We start from the raw sequence: 24,123 nt of genomic DNA, 5'->3' as shown, positions 1-24,123 counted from the left end.
GAGCCGTAACTGAGTCAGTGTTGCCTTCTCCCTCTGTTCCCTTCTAGTGAATCGTCTCCTGCACGCATCTTTCCCCACTTACCTTTCAAAGGGGATATATAGGCTGGGCAGGGCTTGTCCTCCGAAGGAAGCAGCAAGTCTTTGTTCCTGATTCTGGTATGGAAGGAATAAATTGGCTTCACGGGAATAGGAGGGAAGACCTGGAATAGAGCATCAGCAAGGGGCTTAGAGCAGGGAGCAGAACCCACACAGCAAAGCACACCCCTTTCCCCCAAACCTCCCACCTCAGCAAAGCCCCCTGACACAGAGGGCTTGAGCAGCCTTTGCGCAGACAGCCCCAGAGATGGGACAGCATCAAAGAGGTACCACATCACTGCAAGACCTCTCAACAGCCACAAAGGCACAGACTAATTCTGTGTCCCCCTTCACCCTGAAACTCAGCAGGGCCAGAGCCAGGGCCTCCCTCAGCTCCTTGCTGGATGCACAGCATGCAGGCTGCACCCAGGGGCACTCACATCTGTGTACCGGAGGGCCGGGTGGACGCCCTGCACAGCCGTCACCGTCAGCGGCAGCCCTTCCAGGTTCCAGAGCTTGCGGCTCAAGTCATCATACGAGCAGACAACGCTGACCATGGCCTCCTCACCGGTCCCTGAGGCCTGTAGACATCCAGAGAGTCTATCAGTTTGTATCTCTCACCCCTGGGAAGATCAGCACAGGCACTGATCTTGCCTCCCTCTCTGCCTGGAGAGGCAACCAAGCACCAAGAGGCCAACACTGCCACCCCAGAGAGCAGCTTTTTGCAAGCACGCTCAGCAATATGGGGAGATATAGGAGAAAGGGAAGCCAAGAGCAAATCTGTTTGCAGCTACCCAGCAGCCATAGGCATTCCAGTGGCTGCTTATCAAGTGGCAAGTGAAATGAATTCCTGTAAAAACACTATGGCAACACGAAGAGCTGTACTGCTCTTCCCTATAAAGGGAGAAGTTAAGAGTGACTTGGAGGGGGGAAAGAGATCAAGAGCTCTGCTACTGCCTCCCTTCTGCATACCGATACCACCAGAGGCAGCAGTTAACAGGAAACTGCTCAAACTACATCCTTAGCCGTGGTAAAGCTGCAAAGCATAGCAAAAACAGTAAGGAAGGTGAGGAAACATCCAGAGCATCTCGGGAGCCCTGGGGAGGGCATTTAAGATGCACAGAAAGGAGAATTTCTGCTGTCCTGCTGCTCCCCCGACCCTGAAAGCACAGCAGAAAAGCCTGAATGAGGAATAAAAGCAGGCACTGACTGCTCGGATGCAGCTGAATCAAGCTACGTACATCCAACCAGCCTGGATTCTACAGCAGAGCAGCAGCACCCTCTGCAGGGTGTGCTGTGAACAACAAACTCTAATCCGTAAGAGGCTTCCCAACTCTAGAGTCCATCTTCTCTCAGTCCCTTGACCACTGAAGGCTTCCCTGGGCTGTTTGTACAGAAGCAACAGTCACTGGAGGAGTGTGGTCAGATACCCCTGCCTACAAGAGCAAGTTTCTCCTCTGTTCCTCAAGGACTGGTGGAGATTAGATTCCTAAACGCTCCTCAGTATCCAAAAAAAGCATCCCCCTGACAACGGGATTTACCAGCTCTGCTCACTGCAGGCTAGCATGCACAGCAAGTTATGCTACCTCACCACATCACAAGCAGTAGAAACTAGCATCCTGTCTCAAGTGTGACACCCTGCTTTGGCGTACCACAAAAGCTCAGCAGATCCAAGGAAAGCACTGCACTGGCTGCCTCAGTGTTTGCAGACAAGTACTTTCCTAACCCTTCTTGGGAACCAGCTATGAGCCTCAGGACCACAAATCTAAAATTACTTCCCCATAGCTCTTCCCAGACCTCCCTTCCCTGAGAAACCTACAGAGAAATCTGGAATTGGGGAAGCAACTGTACCTCTTGCCCAGTCTTGATCACAGACTCCAGCAGCGCTCCCATGTAACAGATGGAGGATTCAGGAATGTCTGCGTGGCTACGTGAAGGAAGACAAGAGAGCATTAGAGCTAGGACACATCACCCCAACCATCCTGACACTGCTTGCGGCACCCACAGGCAAGGGCCAGTTCAAGCCCGAGGAAGGCCTTCCTCGATGGGAAAGTCATGGTGTGGAGAACGTCAGGATCTTTGCACATTCCTCCTGTGCCCAGACCACCCACCCAAAGCAACACAGCAACTCATGCAGCTTCACAGGATTCAAAGCTAAAGCTGCCCACGTACAGCCATTCTTCCCAGAAACTCTCCTCAAGTAGGGATAAAAAAGGCCCAAGCAACCCTCTTATTCTTTGCAACAGGGTTGCATTTTTGGCAGTAGGTCTCAACTGCTACAGGGAGGTTTTCCAGTGCTCTAGGTAGACCCAACCTTGTGAACCACTACAGCGTCTCATAGGATTTCATAAAACATCCCGTATAGTCCAGATGGCTTTTCTTCTCAGCTCTGCCAATGAGGAGTGTCTCAACATCCATCTGTAAAGGCAGAACCACGCTGCCTCCTTGCTGTTAGCAGTACCACAAGTGCAAGCTACAATGTCACGTGGTTGCCCTTGCCACATTCTCTTGGGAAGCGGCAAGGAGCATCCGGACCACAAAGCTGAAATGACTTCCTCGCTTCACAAAGCTGGAACAGCCCACAAAGTCCCCCAAGACCTGGATCTGACAACAGGTTTACCTCACGGGCACCACAGATGCGGCACAAGCCATGGAGAGCAGCAGTGATCCCACATAACTGTAGGTCTCCCAGCCACAGCTGCCATTTAGCTCTATTCAGAGCTACTTACAGCCACAGGAGGTGCCTGACGATCTGCTCAGGAATGAGGCGTTTCTGGCACACGGTGTTTGCCTCCCACACCACTGCCTCACAGATGGTGCCGTCCTGGAACCGCCTCAGCTCGGACTTCTCCCCCCAGAAGGTCCGGAAGTCCTGGGCCTGCAGAGAGATATCGGTGGTGCCAGGGCCCTAGGTGACAGCTCAGGCCAGCTGAAGCGCTCCTGTGACTGACAGTCACTCCTACAGCCATCTGCAGCCATAGCGCAGTGCCTGCTCCACTCCAGCTCCCCAGCCCAGTTTCTGCCTGGCTGTTAACAGGAGAGGAATGCAGGCTCAGCCCCACCGAACCTTTCTCGGGTGGAGCAATGAGAAGCTTGGATATGGGGGGGGGGGTGTCTCCCACTGCTTCCATCACATCTCCCTCCCCTCCTACTTATGCTTGCTTGGCCAACCATCTCCCCAACCAGACCAAGAGGCCTCCCCACTCCTGGAGGCCTTCCTCTAACTCCCCTCACCTCACCAAGATGTCTCAAAGACACGAGGAGCCATTCAGCAGTCCCCTCGCTGCCACTTGCTCACACTGCTGCTGTTCCTTAGCCCTGAACAGTTTTGTCCACGGCAGGCACCCAGCATCAAGCATGGCAGGACACTGACAGGTATTGCCAAGCTGCATAAATTTCCCCCGAACCACCACCACCACCCTCCCCTGGACAAGGAAGGCTCTCCTTACCTCAGGGCGATCGGCCTGCGGTCCCTTCTCCAACGTACTGGCAGCAAACTCTGGGACAAGCAGGAGTCCAAACGCCAGGGGCCCAACGTCTTTGTGTTTTGGGGGGTCAGCTTCAACGGGCCACTGAGCAAAAACAGGAAATATGAAGCACAAAGAGAGATGACTGTGCTGGAGTGGCATCTGTTGGGATATCGGACCACTAGATAAACCTCCTTCAGCGCAGGACATACTCTCAAGAGCCCAGATGGGCACAGACAGGGAAGTCCTCTTTTAATAGGTCTTCCTGACGAGAAAGCCAGTTGTCTTCACTCTGCCCCAGTGCTGGGCAGGGACTTCTGCCCAAACTAAGTCTTCCTGGCTGCACCCAGCACCCCAGTCAAAGTCCCCTGGCCTCAGGTCCTGTATGTCCTCCCCATGCAGATGACAGACCCCTTCCATCCTGCAGTGATCAAAGATCCCCTCCCTGCACCCAGCAGTGCTGCAAGGAATGCCCAAGCTCCCAAGCACAGCGGGGAACGCGACATCAAGCAGAGTCTTTGCCCAGGTGTGTTACCTCAGGGGTCTGGGGCAAGGAGTGAGCCACCAGCACTGCTCTCCCAGCCAGCCCACGGGACAGCAGCGACACAACGAACGGAAGGGCTGCGGCCAGGTAGTTCCCGCCTCGATCCATCAGCTCATTCAGCAGCTGCATCTTCTTGCAGGCACTTTGCAGCTTGGAGACATGCTTCAGGCTAAAGAAGGAGAGTAGCCAGTCAGGCTCCCCTCCGCATCCTCCACCATATCTCTCCTGAGAAAGATGCTGGAGGATGGATAAAGTGAGGAGCAGAGACTCCCTGGCCCAGGATGACGGCTATGAGAAGAAGCACCGCATTACACCACTGTGAGGACAGGATCCCCACCTCTCTCAGGATGTACCTTGGGAAATCCTGGCTCTTGGGACGGTCATCACTCCTTGCAGACCAAAGCACTGGCAGAAGCCCACCTCCTCCTGAGAGAGTGTCCAGGCAATAAAAGTGGAAGGGCCAAATGCAAGAAGCACCAGTGTCTATCGCAGAGCTATCAGGGCCATTTCCCACCAGGCACATCCCATATCCACCCTGGTCCAAAACTAGAAGCAGCCCACTCCTTTCTGAACAGACTCACTCAGCATCACCCCACCGGCACAAGGACACTCACTGGAAGACGTGGTCAAAGGCTCTAAGCATAGGCTTTGCAGTCATGAGCAGCACCTGGAAGCCATCCACAGTACTATCGTCCAAAATTTCCATGGAACACTTGGCTTCAAACTGGACCTGGACAAGGAGACAACACAGACCAAAGGCATGAACAGGAGGGAAGAATCACAGAATGGTTTAGGTTGGAAGGGACCTCTGGAGATCATCTAGTCCAACCTCCCTGCTCAAGCAGGGTCCTCTAGAGCTCATGTGGCTCTAGAAGTGGAAAGCAAATCCTTCCAGCATCAGTCACCAACAGTCCTCAGTCAACCATGGCCACCCCAGCTCCATGGTCACCAGCAGACACCAATCCTAGGCAGCCTCCATCCTCAGCATGGAGTGGAGCGATCAACGGTGCTTGCTGCCAGCTATATGGCCCCTCTATACCCTCCCTGACATTCCTACCAGGAATTTCCTGCCAGGAATGTCAATGTTAAGCAGCTGTTTGGCTTCACCCAGAGATGCCTACGTAGAAGAAAACAGCTTCCCTCCATCTTACAAGCAGGAAAGGTAAGGTGGCACTAAATCCAAATCTTAAAATTCCCTTCTAAGCTTCAGAGCTGGGGGTGTTCGTTAAAGGCTTAAAAAAGCAGCACTGAACTGCCTCCCCACATCCAACATCCTTCTCTGAAACGTCTAACCACCCTCCGCTTGCCTTGGCTCACTTCAGTGACGGAAGCACATTAGGCAGTAGTGCGCCTCATCACCTTCCCTCCCCTCTTGCCCCTGCAGCCCCGCTGTCCCCTCAGGGTGCTGACACACAGCTGACGAGGTTGTTTTCTGGCATGAGGCTTTCTATTATTAACATAAGAATTGAATAAGGTTTTTTTTTTTAAAAGAAAATAATAACAATAATAATAATAATAATAAAAGAACACACAAGGACATTTCCTTTGTCCCAAGAACTCGGTACACACGACAGAAGGCTAGTGCGTAACCTCTGTAAAGTCAGCTTCAGAAGCCAGCTGACAGGGCAGGACTGCATCATCCACACCACGGACATACAGCCGCCCCAGGCCATGGGACTCAGCAGCTCTTTAACAGAAACCAGCAGTTTGTTAGCAAAAGAGCCTTGTATTGCAAGTGAGTATAGGAAAGGAGAGCGCTCTCTTTGGTCCTGGATCCTAAAACAGCATCTTAGGATGCCTTCACAGTTTGCCAGTACCTGGTGGTATTTGCTAGCAGTCATATCAGCGCAGAGGTTCACCAGCCCAGAGGGATCCACAAAAACTACTTCAAAAGCCTGGTGGAAGTCGGCCAGAGAAGGCTGCAAGAGTAAACGCGGTCCTTAGCGCCACAGCGCAGCACAGACGCCAAGACACCACCACCCCAAGTCCCTAAAACAATGACCAGGCCCCAGGACACATCCCTGACTGGGCAGCCCCACAGCATCAGCAGCACAGCTGACAGTGAAACACGGGCACAAGCCCTCCTCAGATGGTTGCTTACCAGAGAGGCATCCGTCTCCTTCGCTAGGCTTATCCCCGTCACACTCAGGTCTGTGGTGGCTGTGGACAGAGAGGAAGGAACAAGTCACGCTGTCATCCACATCTTCCCCACTGGTGAGGGTGGTACTGCCACGTGGCAGTCTGACAACACTAAACAATGGTAAAACATGATGCTGGCCTGTACCCTGTGCTGTGGCCTACCCATCTCGCACCAAGCCACTCCATCCATCCCCACTCTGCTGCCTCATCTCCTCCTGTCCTTTCCCATCCATGGACCCTCTCCACTCCACCATTAAGGGGAGAAAAGCCATGATTCCTTTTCCCTTCACCCCATTCCGGCCAAGAGCTGAGCCCACGTGTCCCACACTGAGGGATGGGGAAGAAGGCAGTGGTCCAGCAGCCCTAGGCACCAAAGACTCCAACAGTGAATCAACCCCAGGGGACAGGCTTTACCCACTGCCACGTGCTGAAAAGAGCAAATCAGTAGGAAGCGAGTAGGGCTGGCAGGGGAGGGAAAGGGTCCCAGCTTCCCCTAGAGTCCTTCTGAATATATTTCATAGTATCGCAACAATTTTTTGTTTTGATACCGAGAAAGAAGGGAGATTTCATCTCTCACCAGGGAGGGATACTCTACTCAGGACAGCTGGGCCCATTCTTGGCGCCAGCAGAGAAACAATGCCAAAATAACTTCCCTTTCTGCCCCTGGAAATTACCCTGTCTGGTAACTTTCCTATTCTCCCTTTTCAGAGGTAGGATAGAGCTCTTGTCAGCTGGCTCATAGCTGCACAAGGTGATCCTACGAGGGCAGCCCCGGCTGGTCCTCCAGCTCCCCACTCACAGACCCCTGCCTGCAGAGGTTAAGGACCAGCTTCGTGCAGAGATACTGCTGACATCAGCCTCTCCCTGCCCACAGACACCTCTGGAAACTCACCCAGGAACTGCAGGATGTTCCTCAGCACCTGGTACCCACTCATCATCTTAACAATCTTGCGTTTCGTCAGCAGATAGGCAACCAGCATAGAGGCCAAGAAGCCATTGAAACAGCCTAAACCCTGCAAAACCAGAGACAGTTGAGTCAGGGTGAACTCAGCGAGGCACCGCAAGCCCCAGTGCTCACCCCACACAGCTGTTCCTGGCCAGTCATCACCAGCAGGGCGGTCCCAGAGCCGGAAACGGATGAGTTCCCAAAACACTGCATCACTCCTGGGATCTCAAAGAAGCACAAGTGTCCAGACCCATTACAGTCCACGGGGTAAGATGGAACTCCTTGAAACCTAACTCAGCTCAAATCAGAATCCCAAGCCAACCACATAACCCACAAGAGCCAAACCATCACCTTTCCACCTATAAGAAGGGAGGCGAACAGACCAAGGCCAGATTAGCCACATGAGCAGAGCCTGCCTCGTCCCCCAGCACAGAGCATACCTTGCTGAGCTGCCGCTGGTGCAGCCAAACTTTGAGAAGGGCCAGCCCGTCCTTCATGCCCGGGAAGTCAGTGGCCACACTGGACAAGAAATGCAGGTGGCTCAGCAGCACCGTGTCACAGAGGATGGAGTTGTTGTAGTGAGGGGTTGGGGGCTCCAGGGCTCCTGTATGGGGATATGACAACATGTTGGACCCCACCACAAACCTCCAATTCACAAAAAACAGCCTCACAGAACCCAGCTCCCTGCACAAGGTGCAGGCTTCGGCTGAGCCGCGCAGCCTTGCGTTCTCCCAGCCCCAGTCCTACCTTCTTTGGAGGTGCTCTGTTCCATGAACCAGGCTGTCCGAACATTGTTCTTGCTAGGATAGAAGCGGCTTGGCTTGAAGAAACCCGGGGCAGGACAGGCATGGAGTCGGACAGTAACCAGCTTCTCATCTTTGCCTGGAAGCACCAGGTATAGAAGCGCAGGAAGAAGAAATATCAAAGACCCAGAGACTACTTGAGAAGACAGGAAGCATTCTCATCTCGGAGAAAGGGAAATGCTCCTTCCCAGCTAAGCTCAGCAGTGGTACAAATCATCTCAGAGCAGAGATTGATCACATCCCAGAACTGATAATAACCCAGAGTTCACACTGCTCCTGTCCCCAGTCCTGTCTTCCTCCATTCCCACTGGCCAGCCAGGTGCCCATTTGCTCCCCCCAGCACCCTCACCCTGCACCCTCCCACCCATCCTCACCTCACTGCCTATCTTGGACCCAAACGTGCCACCACCTCTGCTCTGCGGAAACAATAAGCAGCACCCGGCAGTTCACATGTCCCGCACTGTTGCGGGGAAGAGCCAGCCAGTGCACAGCTGCCTTAGGAAGGCAAGGGGACAGCAGGGAGCAGGGACTGGGAAAACAGAGAGGAGGGGTAGTGCTTAAACACAGCAGCATTTTCGTAGGGTCTGCTTTACTCCATGAAATACCCATAAGCCAGACCAGCCAGCAACGGCTGGGGAGCCCAGCAGAGCTGCAGAGGGGGATGAGGAGCCAGAGGAGGGAGAAGCAGCACGAGGATAGGATTGCATGTGGAACGGCAGGAAAAACAGAAGCACTGAAGCTTCAAAATTTATCACCAACTGCAACAACAGCTCTAAACTGACCCCTTTCCCTAGCCAAAGGGCCCGTTACACAGTACGAGACCTGCCCCCCCCACTCTCCAGCTAAGACAGAAGATGCCAACTCACAGCCCCCTACCAGAGCAAGGTTCAGGTGCTACCTTGCGGCCTCAAGAGCAGGATGGGCTTGAGATGGTTGCTATTCATGTAGGCAAACGTCACGCTGCCAAAGAGCTTCTCCTTGGAGAAGTGATGGGCAATGTGAGCGAGGTACAGAGCTCTCTTCCGGTGGTAGCGCTGGTTCAGGTTGTCTTTGTCCTGGAAGATTTCCTGGGCAGAAGGGAAAGGTGGAGCTCTTGAGGAGCCCAGTTCAGTCTGAGGCACTGCACCACCTTCAGCTCTCTCCGACCCCACAAATATCCCAATTTCAGACATGCAGCTACTCCCAGCAAGACAGCCCCAAGGAGCAATGAGCCAGCCCAAAGCGCTCATCAGGTGCTACAATCACAGGACATAGAGCTATTCAGCCAAATAGGACTTTATCCTCTATGATACTTTATCTCAAACCCCATTATGCATCAGGCTCAGCAAGTCTGGACAGCAGGAGGAGGGAGCTCTGCAGGGATAACAGCCTATGAACATCACTCGCCCTTCAACACAGGCCTGGGAGCAGGGGCAGATTGTGCAAAGGGATATGAAGTCGGGCAGCATCCTGGCATCATGGAAAACGTTCAGTTCAAAGAGAATGAAGACCCTCACAAGAAACTGAAATCAAAGCAGCAGAAAGGTCTGATCTAGCAAGCGGGGAGACTGTGCTCCCTAGCTCCTTGTAGGGGCTGTCACGCTGCGCATCCAGATGCTGCGGCCTTGCTTGGGAATCGAGCAACCGGGACAGTGGGCGCAGAGGATAAGAGAGGATGGGGCTCAGCCAGGCCGCAGGCTACTCAGGAGCAGGTAGGGCCACACTCACCCGCGGCATGGTCACCGCCACATCCACATTGATCTCTGGCTTAATGCAGGTGCCCAGCAGGTAGCTGCCCACCACCTTCAGCTCGGCTGGGGGCAGAAACCGGAACCTCCCCTTCACATTGAACGGCACCTGCAGGAATGGGACCTTCACGCCTTTGGGGAGCCAGGCCTGGTCGGTGAGCTGGGAACAGACAGGGCACATGAAAAGCTCTTAGCATCATCAACAGCAGCCACAGGGAGACCAAGACCCCTCTTCCCATACAACGCTCCTTTGAGCTGGCAGGAGCGTGGACCTGGGGTTAGAGATGGAGCATCCCTCTCCCCACACAACTCAAATCAAGCTATTATTTTTCCAGTTCCTAAGGAAGATATTCCACAGGGAGTTCAGCCTGCACAGAAACAGCTTGTCATCAGCAGAGCTTGCTCCACACAGAGGCCTTGCCACCTCCTGCACCCTTCTGGGACATACATCAGTTTCTGAGGTCTCCGGGATGGAGCTCAACAGGGTATTGATTTCATGGAGGAAGGCATCAATCCTCTTCTTCTTTGTCTCCTTCAGTGTCACCTCCTTCAGAAGCTCTTCAATCTACAGGGAGAAAGGGGAGACTGCGAAAAGCAGCTGCAATGTTGGAAACCGCTCCTGCCCTTTCCCTTGCCCTCCAGCACCACGCATGAGCCTGGTGAAGAGGCCAGCAAGCTAGGCAAGACCTGAGCCCCTCCATAAACTCTGCTCAGAGCTAGGAGTTCTGCTGGCCCACAGGCAGAGGGATAACACAGCTGCTGCCATCCCCTGAGGAGCACCGAACCGGGAACAAACTCTATCTTGCTGGCTCCTGCGTGAGGCCCAGCTAGGACAGAACTGGCGGGATTCACGCAGGCCTTGCCCTCAGAAAGCTTTTTCAAATGACAGGGCACCAGCCACAGGAAAACACCTTGCAGGGCTCACATCAGCAACCGGGCCCTAGAGACCTCGCCACCAAAACCAGCAAGCAAACAGTCAGGAGGTCAAAACCGCCCCTCGCAGGCACAAGTGGAAGGAGCTATTTAGCCACCGGCCTGACCTCCCACCCAACCGCGGCAGCTCGCGTTCACAGGACGGAACCCAAACCCTCCCCTTCCCACCCGGAAACCGGCGCTGGCGACAGGCAGGGGCCAGACGCCCTCGACGATGCTACCCAGCCCCGGGGCGGCCCGGCTGACCTGCAGGCGGAGGAGGCTGGAGTGGAAGAGGTCCTCGGTCTCCTTGAGCTGCTGCAGCTCCTCGCTCGTCGGCGGCTTGTAGAGCTCGGCGCGGCTCAGCTTCGCCGGCTGCAGGAGCCCGGCTGCCGTAGGCCGCTTCCTGCCCCGGCCCGGGCCGCCCGCGCTGCGCTGCCCCCCGGCCGCCGCCTCGGCTCCCTCCGGGCCGCCCGCGCCCTGCAAGGCACAGACACCGCGTTCGCCACCTTCGGGGAAGGTGGGAGAGCTGGGCCCTGCCGCGCCAGCGGTGCCGCCGCCCCCCTCCCCGGTCCGGTCCGGTCCGGTCCGGTCCGGTCCGGTCCGGTCCCGCCCGCCGCTGCCGCTGCCTCACCGCCATGGTCGCCGCTGCCGCGCACACGTGGGTAACCAACCCCGCACCGCGTGGGGCGCCGCTAACCCTGCTGGCAGCGGCGCGCCGCTCTCCATTGGCTGCACCCGCCAGCTTTCGGTCTCCAATTGGTCGCGCGGGCTCCGCCCCGCCTCCCCGGCCCGCCCTCACCCCAGCCAAGCTTGCTTGAGAGAGGAGCGAGGCTGGCTGCCTTGCTTTGCGGCACGAAGTGCCGGAAAGCGTGGGGGGGGCGGTGGTGCAACGGTTGATTTACGGCAACTGCTTCCCCCCCACCCCAAGCTGTGGGGTGACTCCCGGGTCGGGGTGGGATGTCACTGCCCCCCAGTCCCAGTGCCCACAGCCCCACTGTCCACCAGCCCAGTACCCCCAGTCCCAGTATCCACTGCCCCAGTGTTTCCCAGCCCCAATGTCCTCCAGTCCCACTGCCCCCCAGGCCCAGGACCCATAGGCCCAGTGTCCCCCAGTCCCACTATCCCAGCATCCCTAGTCCCAGTACCCACAGCCCCAGTGTCCCCCCACTCCCACTGGCCCCGGTTCCAGTATCCCCCAGCCCCAGTGTCCCCCTAGTCCCAATGCCCCCCAGCCCCAGTGCCCCCAGCCCCCAGTGCCCTGCAGTCCCAGTGTCCCCCAGTCCCAGTGTCCTCCAGCCGCAGTATCCCCCCAGTCCCAGTGCCCGCCAGCCCCAGGATCCCCCACAGCCCCAGTGTCCCCCAAACCCAGAGTCCCACGGTGCTGAGGTAAAAGGGGAATAGCCCAAATGAGCAACCTTTCACTCCTGGATTTAACAAGCCGACACTCCCGCCCCCCAAAACGCCATGCCGGAGGGAGCCCAGCGTGGTTTGGTTTAACGCTCCGGGCCCGGCCGCGCGTTGGCCCCGCGGACCGGCTTCCCCAGGCTACCTGCCCCTCTCCGCCTGGGGCTGGTCTGAGCCACTGGTCCTGGCTGCATCTGCGCTTCCTCCGGGAGACCCTGACGTAAACCGCCCAAAATATTTCACAGCCCGTTCACAAGAAACAAAAGGGACCTTAAAATAACTGGGGAGGCGGATTATCAGGGGAAAATGAACATCAGGGTGTAATAAACATACCTGACTCAGATTTTTGATCCAGTATGACTTCTTGCTATGATCAACGGGAAAATTTGGGGCCATTTGGGTCTAGGCGTTAGGTGGATAACAAGGCCGTCAGCTGGGCTTGGAGAAGATGGTGCCAAAGTCACCAGCTGTCAAATGTACATAAACATCTGGCAAAATGAGCTGCCGTTTGCACAATACACATTATTCTAGGAAACAGCTGAACCGGGTCTGGAGAACTGGCTCTTTCCAGTAATCTGGAGCAGAAGCCACCGTAACAGTTTGACCTGAGCAACCCCCGTTCAAAACCACGTCAAGATTCACGCGGCCCGGCCTTCCTCCGCTGCTCGGCCACGTCGGACGGCGGGAAGATCATCTCGCCTCTCCCTCTGTGAAGTGGGGCCGACAGCGGTGCCCTGCTTCGGGGGGAGGCTGCACGGCCAGCCCGCTCGCAGCCGCACGGGCTCAGCCGCTTCAGCGCTGGAGCTGCACGCCTCTCCCGGTGCGAGGAGTTTTGAACAACCTGGGTTATTCTACAAAGTACACCTGAAGATTTTAAAATACAGTGACGGCACAGAATTATTTCCCACGCTTAGAAAATAGATTTACCAAACTAGCCGGGCTGTAGGCAGCGCTGCCAGTTTGATGCTGGGCAGCACGACCTGCCTGCGCTCTGCAGGACCGGCGTCCGGCGTTTCGTGATTAATTGGTGCGGACATCCCCTACGCAACCTGCAGAGAGCACAAGGCAAAAACTGCAGCAGCCTGCCTTGACCTGGCAAACTCCCATTGGGGCTGCAACAGGCAGCGGGAGCCGGGCTGACCTGGCTGCAGCGCACAGGCGGATTACTGGAGCGGGAGAAATATTCCCTAAAAAATGGTGCTTTTACAGAAAAAAATTCCAAACCCCAGATCGAACCAGATTTGGGTTGTTGGGGTATACGAAAGCCCGTCTTATGTGTGTCCCCCAGTGAAAGGCCACAGATTTGGGACTCAGATCATTTTAGTTCTGCCTCCAGCTCTTCAGCTACTGTTTGGATAACCACAGACAGTTTAATTCATTTCTCTGTGCCTTGCCTGGCATCGCTGTCAAATAGGGATGTTGCAACTCCAGTGGCACCATCCCTCGTTAGGACGACTCTGTTCTGGGGGTGGCAATCCCAGCTTGGAAGTTTATCATCTTCAGATCAGATGCAAATTCTTCTCCCTGAACGCCTGCAACCATCAGTTAAGGTTTTATCCTGAATTGTGAGAATGCTTTAAGTAGGATATCTGACAGAGCAAGTGTGTAGGCGTTTCGTGAGAGAGGGTGGAAGACCAACTATCTACCGCTGCTGTATTAAGAATAAGTGTAAGAGTTCAGAGAGCGAGTGAGTCGGGCTGAGCTGTATGTCTAACACAGGGCAACTTGGCCAAATCCGGCTTGTTTATAATCATATGGCCGGCTTAATAAATATCAGTTTTTACATACAGTTCACATAAGCACTGATTCCTGTATACGAATGAGTGTATGTTCATACAACAATGTCTGCTCGAGCCTGCTGACAAGCCTGAAACCGTAAATGAAATGGGAGAATTTCCCAGCCCCTCTTAATCCGGTGATGGTGTTGACTTTAGAGAGACCTCAGCGTTAACATCAGCTGTTTAACATAGCTCATTCTAGCAAACGGAGCAAGGAGAGGAGAGGCAAACTCATGAAAAGGAAGAAAAGAGAAGGAGGGAGGAAGAGAGACCGCAGGCGGGAAGATTCGCAGCACATTTTCTCCCTGATGCCGAGTGCGACGACGGCTGGTGCACGGGAGGAGCGCTCACAGCCGAACCCACCGCAGCGCCGCCGTACCTCACTTCCCGCAGATCCCTGATGCCGCGAAGCACGAGTGGACATTTAACTGCCCACCGCACAGCCGGGGCCTGGGGTTTCACGGCCAATTTTCAGTGGCATTTAGGCTGCTGAAGCCATCTGTTGACCCGGGCCCTCACTGCTAAACCCAGGCTGCGGTCCCTGTTTCTGTTGCTGTGCAAACCTCCCTTGGACATGGGCGGCGTTTCCCTTTATGTTGAATGCGCGGTGCCGAATTTAACTCTCGGTCCGCAGGCTACCCCTGGATGCCCCTTGCCGCCTGTCCCATCCCCAAACTGCATTGAGAATAAGGTCTAAGAGGGGAAAAAGAGAAATAGAAAGGGCAAAAGATCAGTCTGAGGACGGCAGGGCAGCCGAGCTGTGCACAAAGGCGACATGGGACATTTCAGCTCTCCGGCTCAACGTATTTTGAAGGGCTAATTTTTCTGAATACCAGCAGAGTTTCCTACCACTCGCTCCCTGACAAAATCCAGAGTTTCAGATCTCCTTCCGGCCGCTTTTGGCTGCTTGGGCAGCTTTGCAGCATCGCTAACGGTGGGCAGTGTCCCGTGCCTCAGTTTCCCCGCCTGCGGAGCCGGCGGTGCTGCGGCAGCAGGAGTGGGAGCGAAGCCTCGCTGGGGACTCGGCTCAGCGCTCGGACGTCACTCAGCGCGGTTGCTCAGGGCAGCGCGTTGGCAAGGCACGGAGGCGCCAGGACCGGGCTCCCACAGAGGGGACGGCTCCTGCTTTGCAAGGGAAGCACCTTCTCCCCGCGCTGCCTCGGATGCCGAGATGACTTGAAAAAGATGACTTCCAGTTAGCACAGACGGTTAACTCCCGGCCAGTTTTCCCTCCCGCGTCCCGAACGGGCCGTGCCCAGGCACCGGCTGAGCTCCTCTCCTCAGTCCCCAGGGTCATCTCGCCCCGTCCCTGCTCCCGAAACCCGCTTCCGGGGTGCAGGCACATGTGCAATGCCGGGCTCCCCGCTGAGTTGCGCGAGTGTAATTACAACCCTGCTCAGGATTTTTAGAAAGGCCGGTAAAACTAGTTTGGGGCTAGGAGGGCCCCATCAGCATTTTGCCTGCTTCCCCCAACGGCCCCAGCATGGGAACAGCGCGGCCACGGCGGAGGATGGGTTCGGGGCCGGCCCGGCACGGGCTGAGCAAGGGCAGCGCCTGGAGCCCGCCGGCCTCCCATGCCGTCGCCGCTGGCTCGCAGCACATCGCTCCCGGCGCTCCCACGGCACAGCCAGCGGCGTGCGCGGCCCCCATAAGGTGGCACAGGCACACACATATACGCACATGCACGCACGTCTGCACACATATGCATGCACATACACGCATACACACGGACATCCATGTACACACACATGCATACATATACCCACTCATGTGTATACATTTACCCATACACACACACACACACACGGAAATGCACACATATACATCAGCACGTGCACCCACATACATGTGCACGCATATATACACATACCCACACACACATGCAAAAATATACCTGCATGCACACATCTACACATATGCACACACAAATACATACCTATACTCACATGTGCACATAACTATACGCGCGCATACACACACCTATACATGCACATGAACACATACATACACACACCCATGAACACGCACACGCACAAACATACACATACATACAGGCGTACTCACAAATGCACACATGCACACCCGCATGCACACACCCCTACGGGCAGGCGTGCACTCGCCCAGCCGGGCTGGGCAGATGCCAGCTCTGCCCAGGGCCTGCCCCGGGCCACCCCGCGCCCTGGCTGCTGCCAGCCCCGGCGGGAGCAGGCGCGCGCTGGGAAGGGCAAATGATGTGTTTCCCATAACTGCTCATTTAATAAAGTGTTTTGGCACCCACTAAATCATTAATTATATGCTGTCTTAAAAGACGGATAGTACTAATAAAAAAGTAGTTTATACTATTCCACACCCCATGTTTGGCCCTCCCAAAGACAGCGCTGGGCTATCCACTATTACACCTCACCCAAACATCCCCGGCCTGGGCCACCTGCCCTCCGCAAGGCTCGTGCTTCTGCCTGGAGAAGCAGCCCGACCACACAGAAACCTCCGGGGAATTAGAGGAATCCTGTCTCTGACGCCACCTCAAAGAATGCGTTTTTTACAGCTGAGGCAAAGCCATTCCTAGGTGGTTTCTCACCAGCTCCCAGACAAAACGACGTCCCCCAAACGACATCCAGTGGTCGCACTGCAGACGATCATCTGGGCTCTTCTCAGGGAAAGAGTCAACGCTGCAATAACCAGTAAGCACAACTGCCACAGCCTCCTATTTCTTTCTCACAGAAAGAAAAGCTAGACAGGTCCAAGGTCTGGCCACCAGTGACCAATCGGGGAGAAGTGATGAAAATCCTCAGCTGCGCAGATGGCTTCAGGTGCTCTCAGTCAACTACCTCACTCTAGGGACTTACAAGGCACCCAAGGGAGACTTCATTTCCCTAACGTGATTACTGTTCCCGATTCTCCAGTCCTGAGGCTTTTTACATGCTCCTCAGGATCTGCAGGCAGGGAAATCCTGACATACCCTTCCTCTCCAACCATAATACCTTCAGTAAAGGCTTATCAAGACTCACAGAAACCATTCCCAGTCCCTCTGCCTCTTGAAATGTAAGTCTGAACCATGACATCCTCCCCACAAGTTATACAGGATAAGCCATTTTCCCTATCAGCCTCCTCTTTGCTACCACGGGTGTGACCATCCCATTCACACGCAGTCCTTCACGCGAAAGCTTTGGACAGGACCAACGCTTGGATCCAGACTACATCTCTCAGGAAACTCATCCACTTCATCCTCACAGTATCGCCAAACTCAGCATGCCAACATCTTCTTGAACCACCTGGCATGACGTCCCTGAGCTTGTGCCGTACAGAGACACACCAACGGACAGGGAACTGGTATCCCTCCTCGCTGTCATGCCGTCTGCCCCTCCGTCACACCATCCCTGGGGAAATCCTACATCAACATCAGCTATGCAGACACTGTAGTCAATATACGACAATCGCATCTTACAAATGACAAAAATTCCCCCCAAACCACACAAATACTTCCATGAAAATATTTAAATTACACTAAAGAATCCATGATACACAGTCCCCAGGGTGCTGTCTCATAGATCCCATCTTTGGCCAAGCTACCCAAACACCTGACGCTGTGTCCTACACAATTAACCCCAAATCCCAGAACATGACGCAAGTGTCCACAGACAACCAACCCCAGAATCCTTCCCAGGGCAACAGCAACAGCCCCCACGCACACCTCTTCTCAGCCACCGGGACCCAGATCCCATTGCTCCAGGCAACTAGTGCTCACGTAGAAACTACGCAGGTGCACACAGCCTCCTGTCACACAGCCCCGCTCAGCCAGTTGGTAACAGAAACATCTTCTATGAAATAATGTCTCCAGCCCTGGCTTCCCACTCCTATTCTCTAGACCCACAAAATACTTGCAAAACATAAGCCTGGGAACTGCACTTCAAACTCAGTCTGATACAAAAGACTCAGGGACTCAGAGGGGTCATTGCTTTTGCATCCCATTGTTTTTCTTCCTTCTGACCACTCCCGGCTGGTGCTCAAGACCCTTTCCCCTCTCTGTGCTGCAGGGCCTGAGCTGCATCCTGCTAACAGCACTCTGCTTTTCAGGTGCCAATTACCGCGTCCCCCAAGCCAGGCAGTTAACAGATCTACATTAACCTAAGGCCACGGTTTCACTATATAGGGGCTTTAGGAACTTGCCAGACCTCAGCCCCGGGTGCTTGTCCCTGTCACCCTGCCAACATGCCATCTCCTCAGAGGCGGCAGCACAGCTGCAGAGACCAGGGCTGGTCCGTTCTGGGTCCCCTCACCACCCCACTCACAGCACCAGCCCCCCCACGGTGGCACAGCTGAGGATGGAGACCTGTGGAGATCTGCTACAACGAAGGATCCAGCAGTGCCTCTTGCCTGGACTGAGTTTGGGGGTTGCTGCCTCCTGTCACCTCGATACAAAAGGTCTGAGCCTGGAAATTTTCTGTTTTATCACCTAATCCATTTGGTCTGGTAAAAGCTATTGCCCGCCCCTACAAACCCTGCTGCCCTGCTGTCCTTGCATCCCTCAGCTGCACAGCACCACTGCTGGTTTTTTCCACCTGCAGATCTCCACACACCTGGGAAATCGTTGCATGGGACTCCACAACTGGGGGAGGATGAGCAGCCCATGGCACAGGGGCCGGAGGGACACAGAGGCACCCGTGGTTCTAGCAGAGCCCCGGCAGGGACAGACGGGCTGCAAGCCGCCCCGTGCCAGAAAGCAGGGATGGCAGCAGGTTCGGTCCCACGGCATGGCTCTCCTGCAGCGTGGCACTGCAGCCTGCCTGCAGCCCTGGGCTCCCTCTTCGTGCTGAGGGTCATCAGATTTGCAAATCACTGAGAGAACCGATGTTGGTGAGGGCTGTGAGGAGAGAGCATAGCTTTTGTCAGGCTGGTTATATGAAGAGGAGGCAGCTTCTGTGCACACAGGTCCCTCTTCATGTCTCTGAAAGAGAGACAAATGAGAAATGGAGGTATATGGAAGGGTGAGACAAGCCCCAAGTTCACTGCAGGATCCAAGTGTCACTGGGTGTTGCAGCCACTGCAGCCACTTTCACCCACCCCTCCAGGAAATGGCATTTGTTTCTGAGATCCATCTTCTGCAATTCAAGGGTAATTCAACCCTCCTGCATGTAGCTGTTTCATTTTGTTTCCTACCACTTTCCCCACGCCCCATATTTACAGGCTGGTGGGACCGACGGGCTGGAGCTGAATTTCCTCCCCTCCCCAGTGCGCTGCTTTTGTTGCCATTCATTTCACACTTGGTTCATCCATGCTGGCAGAGCAGACCCTCACGCAGCACCAGAACCGCGATGCCCTGCTTTTCTCCCGGGAGTGCAAGGAGGGCCAGCAGCAGTGCTGAACCGCTGCCAGCGATCTCTGGTCCTAGCAAAGGGAATTTGCAGAAGGGAAAGAGGACTGTTATTATCCACTCTGTTTCCCCCCATCCTTTTATGCTATGCAAAATGAAAGGCCTGGCAGTGATTTGTGGATGGTGTTTCCGAGTATTTTGAGAGGGGGCCCAATTCTGCTTCTTCATTGGGCTTTCCTGGCAAGGTCTGGGGCTGCAAGGGCAGCTCAGAGCTGAGGCAAATCATTTCTCTGCTCCCGCTCCGCTGGGAAGTGCCCAGCTTTACTCACTGCCACAGCCAAGGTGGCACCACGCCACTAGTGGGCGGGTAAATAAACGTGACAAAACTCAGGTGGCAGCAAGCCAGCGTTGCCCTCCTGCCAGCCCCTTGCAAAGCCGAGTGGGTTGGGGCATGAACGGGGCTCGAGGGAGCCCTTGTGCATCTAAGTGTGGCTCCAGGTTTACACCCAGGCCAGAGCCTGGTCCAGCTCTGCCAAAGCCCTTTGCAAACACAGCGCTAGATACCAGGCCAGCAGCAGCTCAAGCAGCCAGCACGAAGCCTTTGGCAACCTCCCACCGGCAGCCTTGGACCTTTGAACCTGTTTAGTTAGCAGAGGAGGCGGCGGGGACATGGGCAAGGCGCAGGGTTGCCCAGAGCACTGGCTGCACCAGGAGCGAGGGCAGCTGCTCCAAGCCCAGCTGCCAGCTGCGGCCGCCTTGCCTCTCCCCAAGAACATCAGTTCAAGGGGAGCTTCCAAAAAACCAAGCGCCGCCAAACCCCAACCCACCGCAGCGTTTCTCCTGCAGCTCAGAAACCTCCTTGCCACCGTCTCCCCCGTGGGGAAGGAGAGGCTGCCTGGCTGCCAGCCCAGTGAGCGGCGCACGGGCTGTGCCACCGCCGCTCCGATGGGGATGTGAGAGCCCGAGACGGAAACATGCGTGCAGCTCAAACTGCTGCCACGTGCGACACGCACTCCAGGACCGCAGAGCCCAGGGCCAACGTGCGTGAGTGCATGCACACACCCACCCTCGCTCCCAACCGCTTCCACCCGAGGATGCATCGGGGCACCGGGTGCAGCTTTGCCGGGAAGTGGGCAGAGGAGTGATGGGGTTGCCAAGCAGGTCAGGCCATCCTGTGGACCCCAGCGATGCACAGCATCCATGCGGCTGGCACTGCCTCCACACTGCTGCAGCTGCACCACTCCCCCCCACACCTCCTTTTCCCACCCCAAGACCTTTCCAGGCTCCTGCTGCTGCCACGGAAATGCTCTCGGGCAGTGCAGGGCTAGGTATGGAGGAGGAGCAGCCCATCACCCCATCCTCCTCGTGGCCCTCAGAAAAAGCTGCATTTCCATGTAGATTGGACAGTTACTCTCTTTGGTTGCTAAAGTACTTCCAAGTGCTTTGGATTGTAAAGTATTAAATACCTGCATGATAGAAGCATACATAACTCCCAGACAAAAACAATTGGGTACAGAGGGAAGACCTAAATAAAATGAGGGTAAAAAACACTCCCATAATGTTTTATTCTCCATCCCAGGTATGGCCATATTGTATTAAAGCATAGCTGGCAAACAGTCTTCACAACGGCCAAAAAGTGGGTCACTTCATCCAGGTAAAAAAAAAAAAGGTAAAGAAAATACTTACAGATGTTGAATCTTTGAACAGAAGCCCTGAGGGCTTTGCCTCACAATTCAGCAAGGCACCCGCACGTTCATGGCAGTCACAGAAAGACAAAACGTCCAGATAGAGCTGAAGCCCAGCCCTCAGCTCTGGCACAGATTTCCCACGAGACCTTGACCCAGTCACTTAGCCACTGGGAGTCTGAGTCCCCCCCTCCAGTGACAGGGTGAACGGGGAGGCTGAGAAGGACCCAGCGCCCCATAATGATGGCTGGGATGCTGCTCTCCCGCTGTATTTCACAACATTTATCCCGTGCTTGTGCCTAGCAGAGGAAAAAAGTTCATTCTGGGCTCATTAAAATGGCTCATCTCTTGGCCACACGGTCTCGGCGTTCAGGGACGGGCCAGGCAATGCAGCATGGCACCTGTTAGAATAAGCGAATAAGAGCCTCAGTCATAATCTGTTGCTTGGACAGACGATAACCTGGTTCTTTAAGCCTTATCTTTCTGCACTTAGCTGAAGCATCGGCTTTGGAAACCCCTGCAAGCAATATCACCAGCTGAAGGGCTTGAGGAAATGTCCAGCTCCTGGATTCATGGGGTCGTACAACACCCTGAGCCTCCCTTGGTGGGCTGCACTTTGGCGGAGTACTGAGCTCCTGCTTATGCAGGAGAGCCTAAAAGGTCAGACATTTGAAGAAGACTAAAAGAATCCGTATATCTAGGTCAGGGGCAGAGAGGGAGAGACTGATTTGGACTGTCCAAAGTCAGCGGCTCTGTCCGCTTTATCTCAAAACTGAGATGACCTGAATTACTCGGAGAGAACTAATGGAAAGTTCATACATTTCGTAATGTGCTAGCAGTGTTCTGCCTCCTTTTAAATAACCAATTTGCTTTTTGCATAGATTGTTTTGTGTCATTGTTTTTATTTTACTGTTGCTCCCGGTTTGTTTTTTTGTGGCAGGCTAGAGAGCAAATTTGTCTGATTTCCCTGCTGTTGCTGTGGGTTTTACACATAGCAACAAGGAGGAGAAGCCCTTTCCTTCATTTTTATTTTAAGAAATAACCTGCAGCCTCCAAAAATCCGAGAAACTGAGGAAGGGGAAGGGCCTGTAAAGCTCTGACCCCTTTCCTCTTGCAGCAGTGTGGGGTTTTATCATCGACGGTTTGTTCACCGTGTCTGGATGGTGAGCCCACCGAAATAGCCCTTGGCATCTCCCTGCAGCCAAATATTCCTCTGCTTTCCAAAAAAAACAAACAAACAAAAAAATTTCCCTCTCTTTCCAGTCTCCAGGGCAGCTCCTGAGCCTTGATGTAGCGGAGAGAGTCAGGAACATGCAAATGTGGCATTTATTTATTCATGGCTTAAACCACCGTGCGCCAAGTCGCCGGGCAAAGCAAGCATCCTTGCGCTTCCCCTCCCTCCTTTCCAGCCAAATGCAAACTGCGTGGGGCTGGGTTTTTGCAATGCCGGGAAGGCCTGGCTCGCCAGCCTCCTGCTCTCCGCCTCACCTCCTGTCCCCAAAACGCGAAGGCGATGCAGGGGAAGGCTGCTGTGTTCGCTGCTTGTGCAACGAGCCAAACTGGCTGCAGTTCTCCTGCCTTTGCAGCCCTCCTGGAGGAGGCGAGGGGAGGCCGGCCTCGCTCCCGCTGGCAGCCTCCACGCCAGCGGCACCAGCACGACCGCGGTCTGCGTGACGTCTCTCCAGCCCATTGTGCCCCGCGGGACACCGGAGCTCGTGGCTCCGGAGGCAGCACCTCCGAAACGTGGCAGCTGCTGGGGAGGAGGGCGAGCATGTGCCGTCTGAAAAGGAGGGAGAGAGAATCAGCTGGGGACCGTGGGAAAATGTCAGCTGAGATGATGATAATTACTTGATTAATTGAAATGTGCAGGCATAATTGGCTCAGACTTAACAGCGCCAGCTCTTTTTGTCTTTGGCACAGGCTCCCCCCATGCCCCCACTGAGTGATGCATGGTCCGTCCTTCTCGTTCTTCACCTGGGAAACTGAGGCAGAGCAGTGACACAGGAAAGCTGAGTCAGAGCTAACGCAGGCATTCAGGAAACTCCCTTACAGTTCTCCATTTTGCCCTCACTTCCCACGAGGGAAATGGAGGTCATGCAGCTGGGTTTTCTGTTTCCTCACTCATGACTTGGAACCCACTGGGGCAGCTTCATCCCCAGATGTAGGTGTTTCAGACATGTTTTGTGGAACTAGGCAGCTCAGCTGGGAAGTGGAGAAGGACTGAAGCCAGCACCTCCACTGAGAGAAAGACTGTGGGGTGGAACCACGTTACTAGACACCAGAGGCTCCTCCACAAGAGACAGTGCTATCAGAACTGAGGCTTCATAAGCTCTGCTGCTTCAGGAGCTTCTTGCAAAAATCTCCGCTGCACGCCTGCTGAGCCGATGGCACAGCATCATTTATCGCCTTATCAGCACGGGTATTGAGGCTGCTCTCCTCAGCCTCCTTCTCCATGCAGATTAGTCCCAGGTTTATGGTCTTACCCCACAGCCTTGCTCTGGGGCTGGAAGTATGGAGAGGAGCATCCTGGCTTCAAGGTGGGAGACCCCTGCAAGATTGCTCCATGAGCAAGAGGTTCCGTCTGCTGAGGTCAGAGATGGCTTCAGCCTTGCACTCCTCACATTTTGGGGTCTACACAAGGGTCCTTCCACCAAAATAAAAACTAGGCACCACTATAGGGAATCTCAGCAAATGGGAACCAGTTAAAAGGCATACTGAAGGGAGACCTCACTGCAAGAACAGGCCCTGTCCCATGTCAGCCTCGCTGGCCTTGGCAGACCCCAAGGTGTCTGAGATGAACCACTGATTTCAGAAGGCCCATCCGCATCAGGAGGTGGAACAATGGTTAACACTCCCCAACTTTCTTGTACCCAGAGATGACTCACGTGAACATAGGGGTCAGACATGAGTGGCCTCCTGAAGGCACCAAAGGTTGCAAAGTGAGCTGAGGGTGATCAGCTTGACTCAGATACCTGGTTTTGCGATATCTAACATTCAGGTGGATCTGAAAATCCCAGATTCCTACATCTAGTGGTGACAGGCATGCTTGAAATTCCCAGCTGGATGACTCGTCCATCCTGCTCAGACGCAGTTTACTGACTCACAAACAGAAGGCCTTCCTTGTACCTGTTTGAGGTTTCGGGTTTTTAATTTTTTGTATGAGTTTATGTCCTGAAGCATGCTAGTTACTACACCTTAGTTTTATTCCAGAGAGGAAGGGTATAGAGGGTCTTCTCAAATCCTCATCCCACCCTGTTGAGTTACTTGCTTGAATGACACCTCAGAGACACAGGTAGTCAGTCATGTTGTAATGCCCCACTAAGGTCCTA

General features: G+C 54.7%; 1 protein-coding gene across 1 annotated transcript in view; it reads right to left on the bottom strand.

Moving 5' to 3' along the window:
* The window catches only part of LOC138064146 (nucleolar protein 6-like), a 40,764-nt gene extending 29,490 nt beyond the window's left edge, over positions 1 to 11,274 (bottom strand). Inside the window, exons 1-17 of the mRNA XM_068925410.1 lie at positions 11,248 to 11,274; positions 10,881 to 11,093; positions 10,150 to 10,266; positions 9,682 to 9,861; positions 8,873 to 9,041; positions 7,919 to 8,053; positions 7,612 to 7,775; positions 7,118 to 7,238; positions 6,188 to 6,246; positions 5,904 to 6,005; positions 4,701 to 4,816; positions 4,078 to 4,255; positions 3,525 to 3,647; positions 2,805 to 2,953; positions 1,927 to 2,002; positions 516 to 656; positions 83 to 200 (exon numbers count right to left, since the gene is read on the bottom strand). Coding sequence (XP_068781511.1) covers positions 83 to 200; positions 516 to 656; positions 1,927 to 2,002; positions 2,805 to 2,953; positions 3,525 to 3,647; positions 4,078 to 4,255; positions 4,701 to 4,816; positions 5,904 to 6,005; positions 6,188 to 6,246; positions 7,118 to 7,238; positions 7,612 to 7,775; positions 7,919 to 8,053; positions 8,873 to 9,041; positions 9,682 to 9,861; positions 10,150 to 10,266; positions 10,881 to 11,093; positions 11,248 to 11,253 — 2,167 coding nt within the window. The 5' untranslated portion in view covers positions 11,254 to 11,274. The remainder of the gene's footprint in view (positions 1 to 82; positions 201 to 515; positions 657 to 1,926; positions 2,003 to 2,804; positions 2,954 to 3,524; positions 3,648 to 4,077; positions 4,256 to 4,700; positions 4,817 to 5,903; positions 6,006 to 6,187; positions 6,247 to 7,117; positions 7,239 to 7,611; positions 7,776 to 7,918; positions 8,054 to 8,872; positions 9,042 to 9,681; positions 9,862 to 10,149; positions 10,267 to 10,880; positions 11,094 to 11,247) is intronic.
* Between the last annotated feature and the right edge of the window lie 12,849 nt (positions 11,275 to 24,123).

The sequence above is a fragment of the Struthio camelus genome, chromosome W, assembly GCF_040807025.1.
Source record: "Struthio camelus isolate bStrCam1 chromosome W, bStrCam1.hap1, whole genome shotgun sequence".
NCBI lineage: Eukaryota > Metazoa > Chordata > Aves > Struthioniformes > Struthionidae > Struthio > Struthio camelus.
The sequence above is the reverse complement of the archived record's forward strand: the minus strand, read 5'-3'. Positions and strand labels throughout refer to the sequence as shown.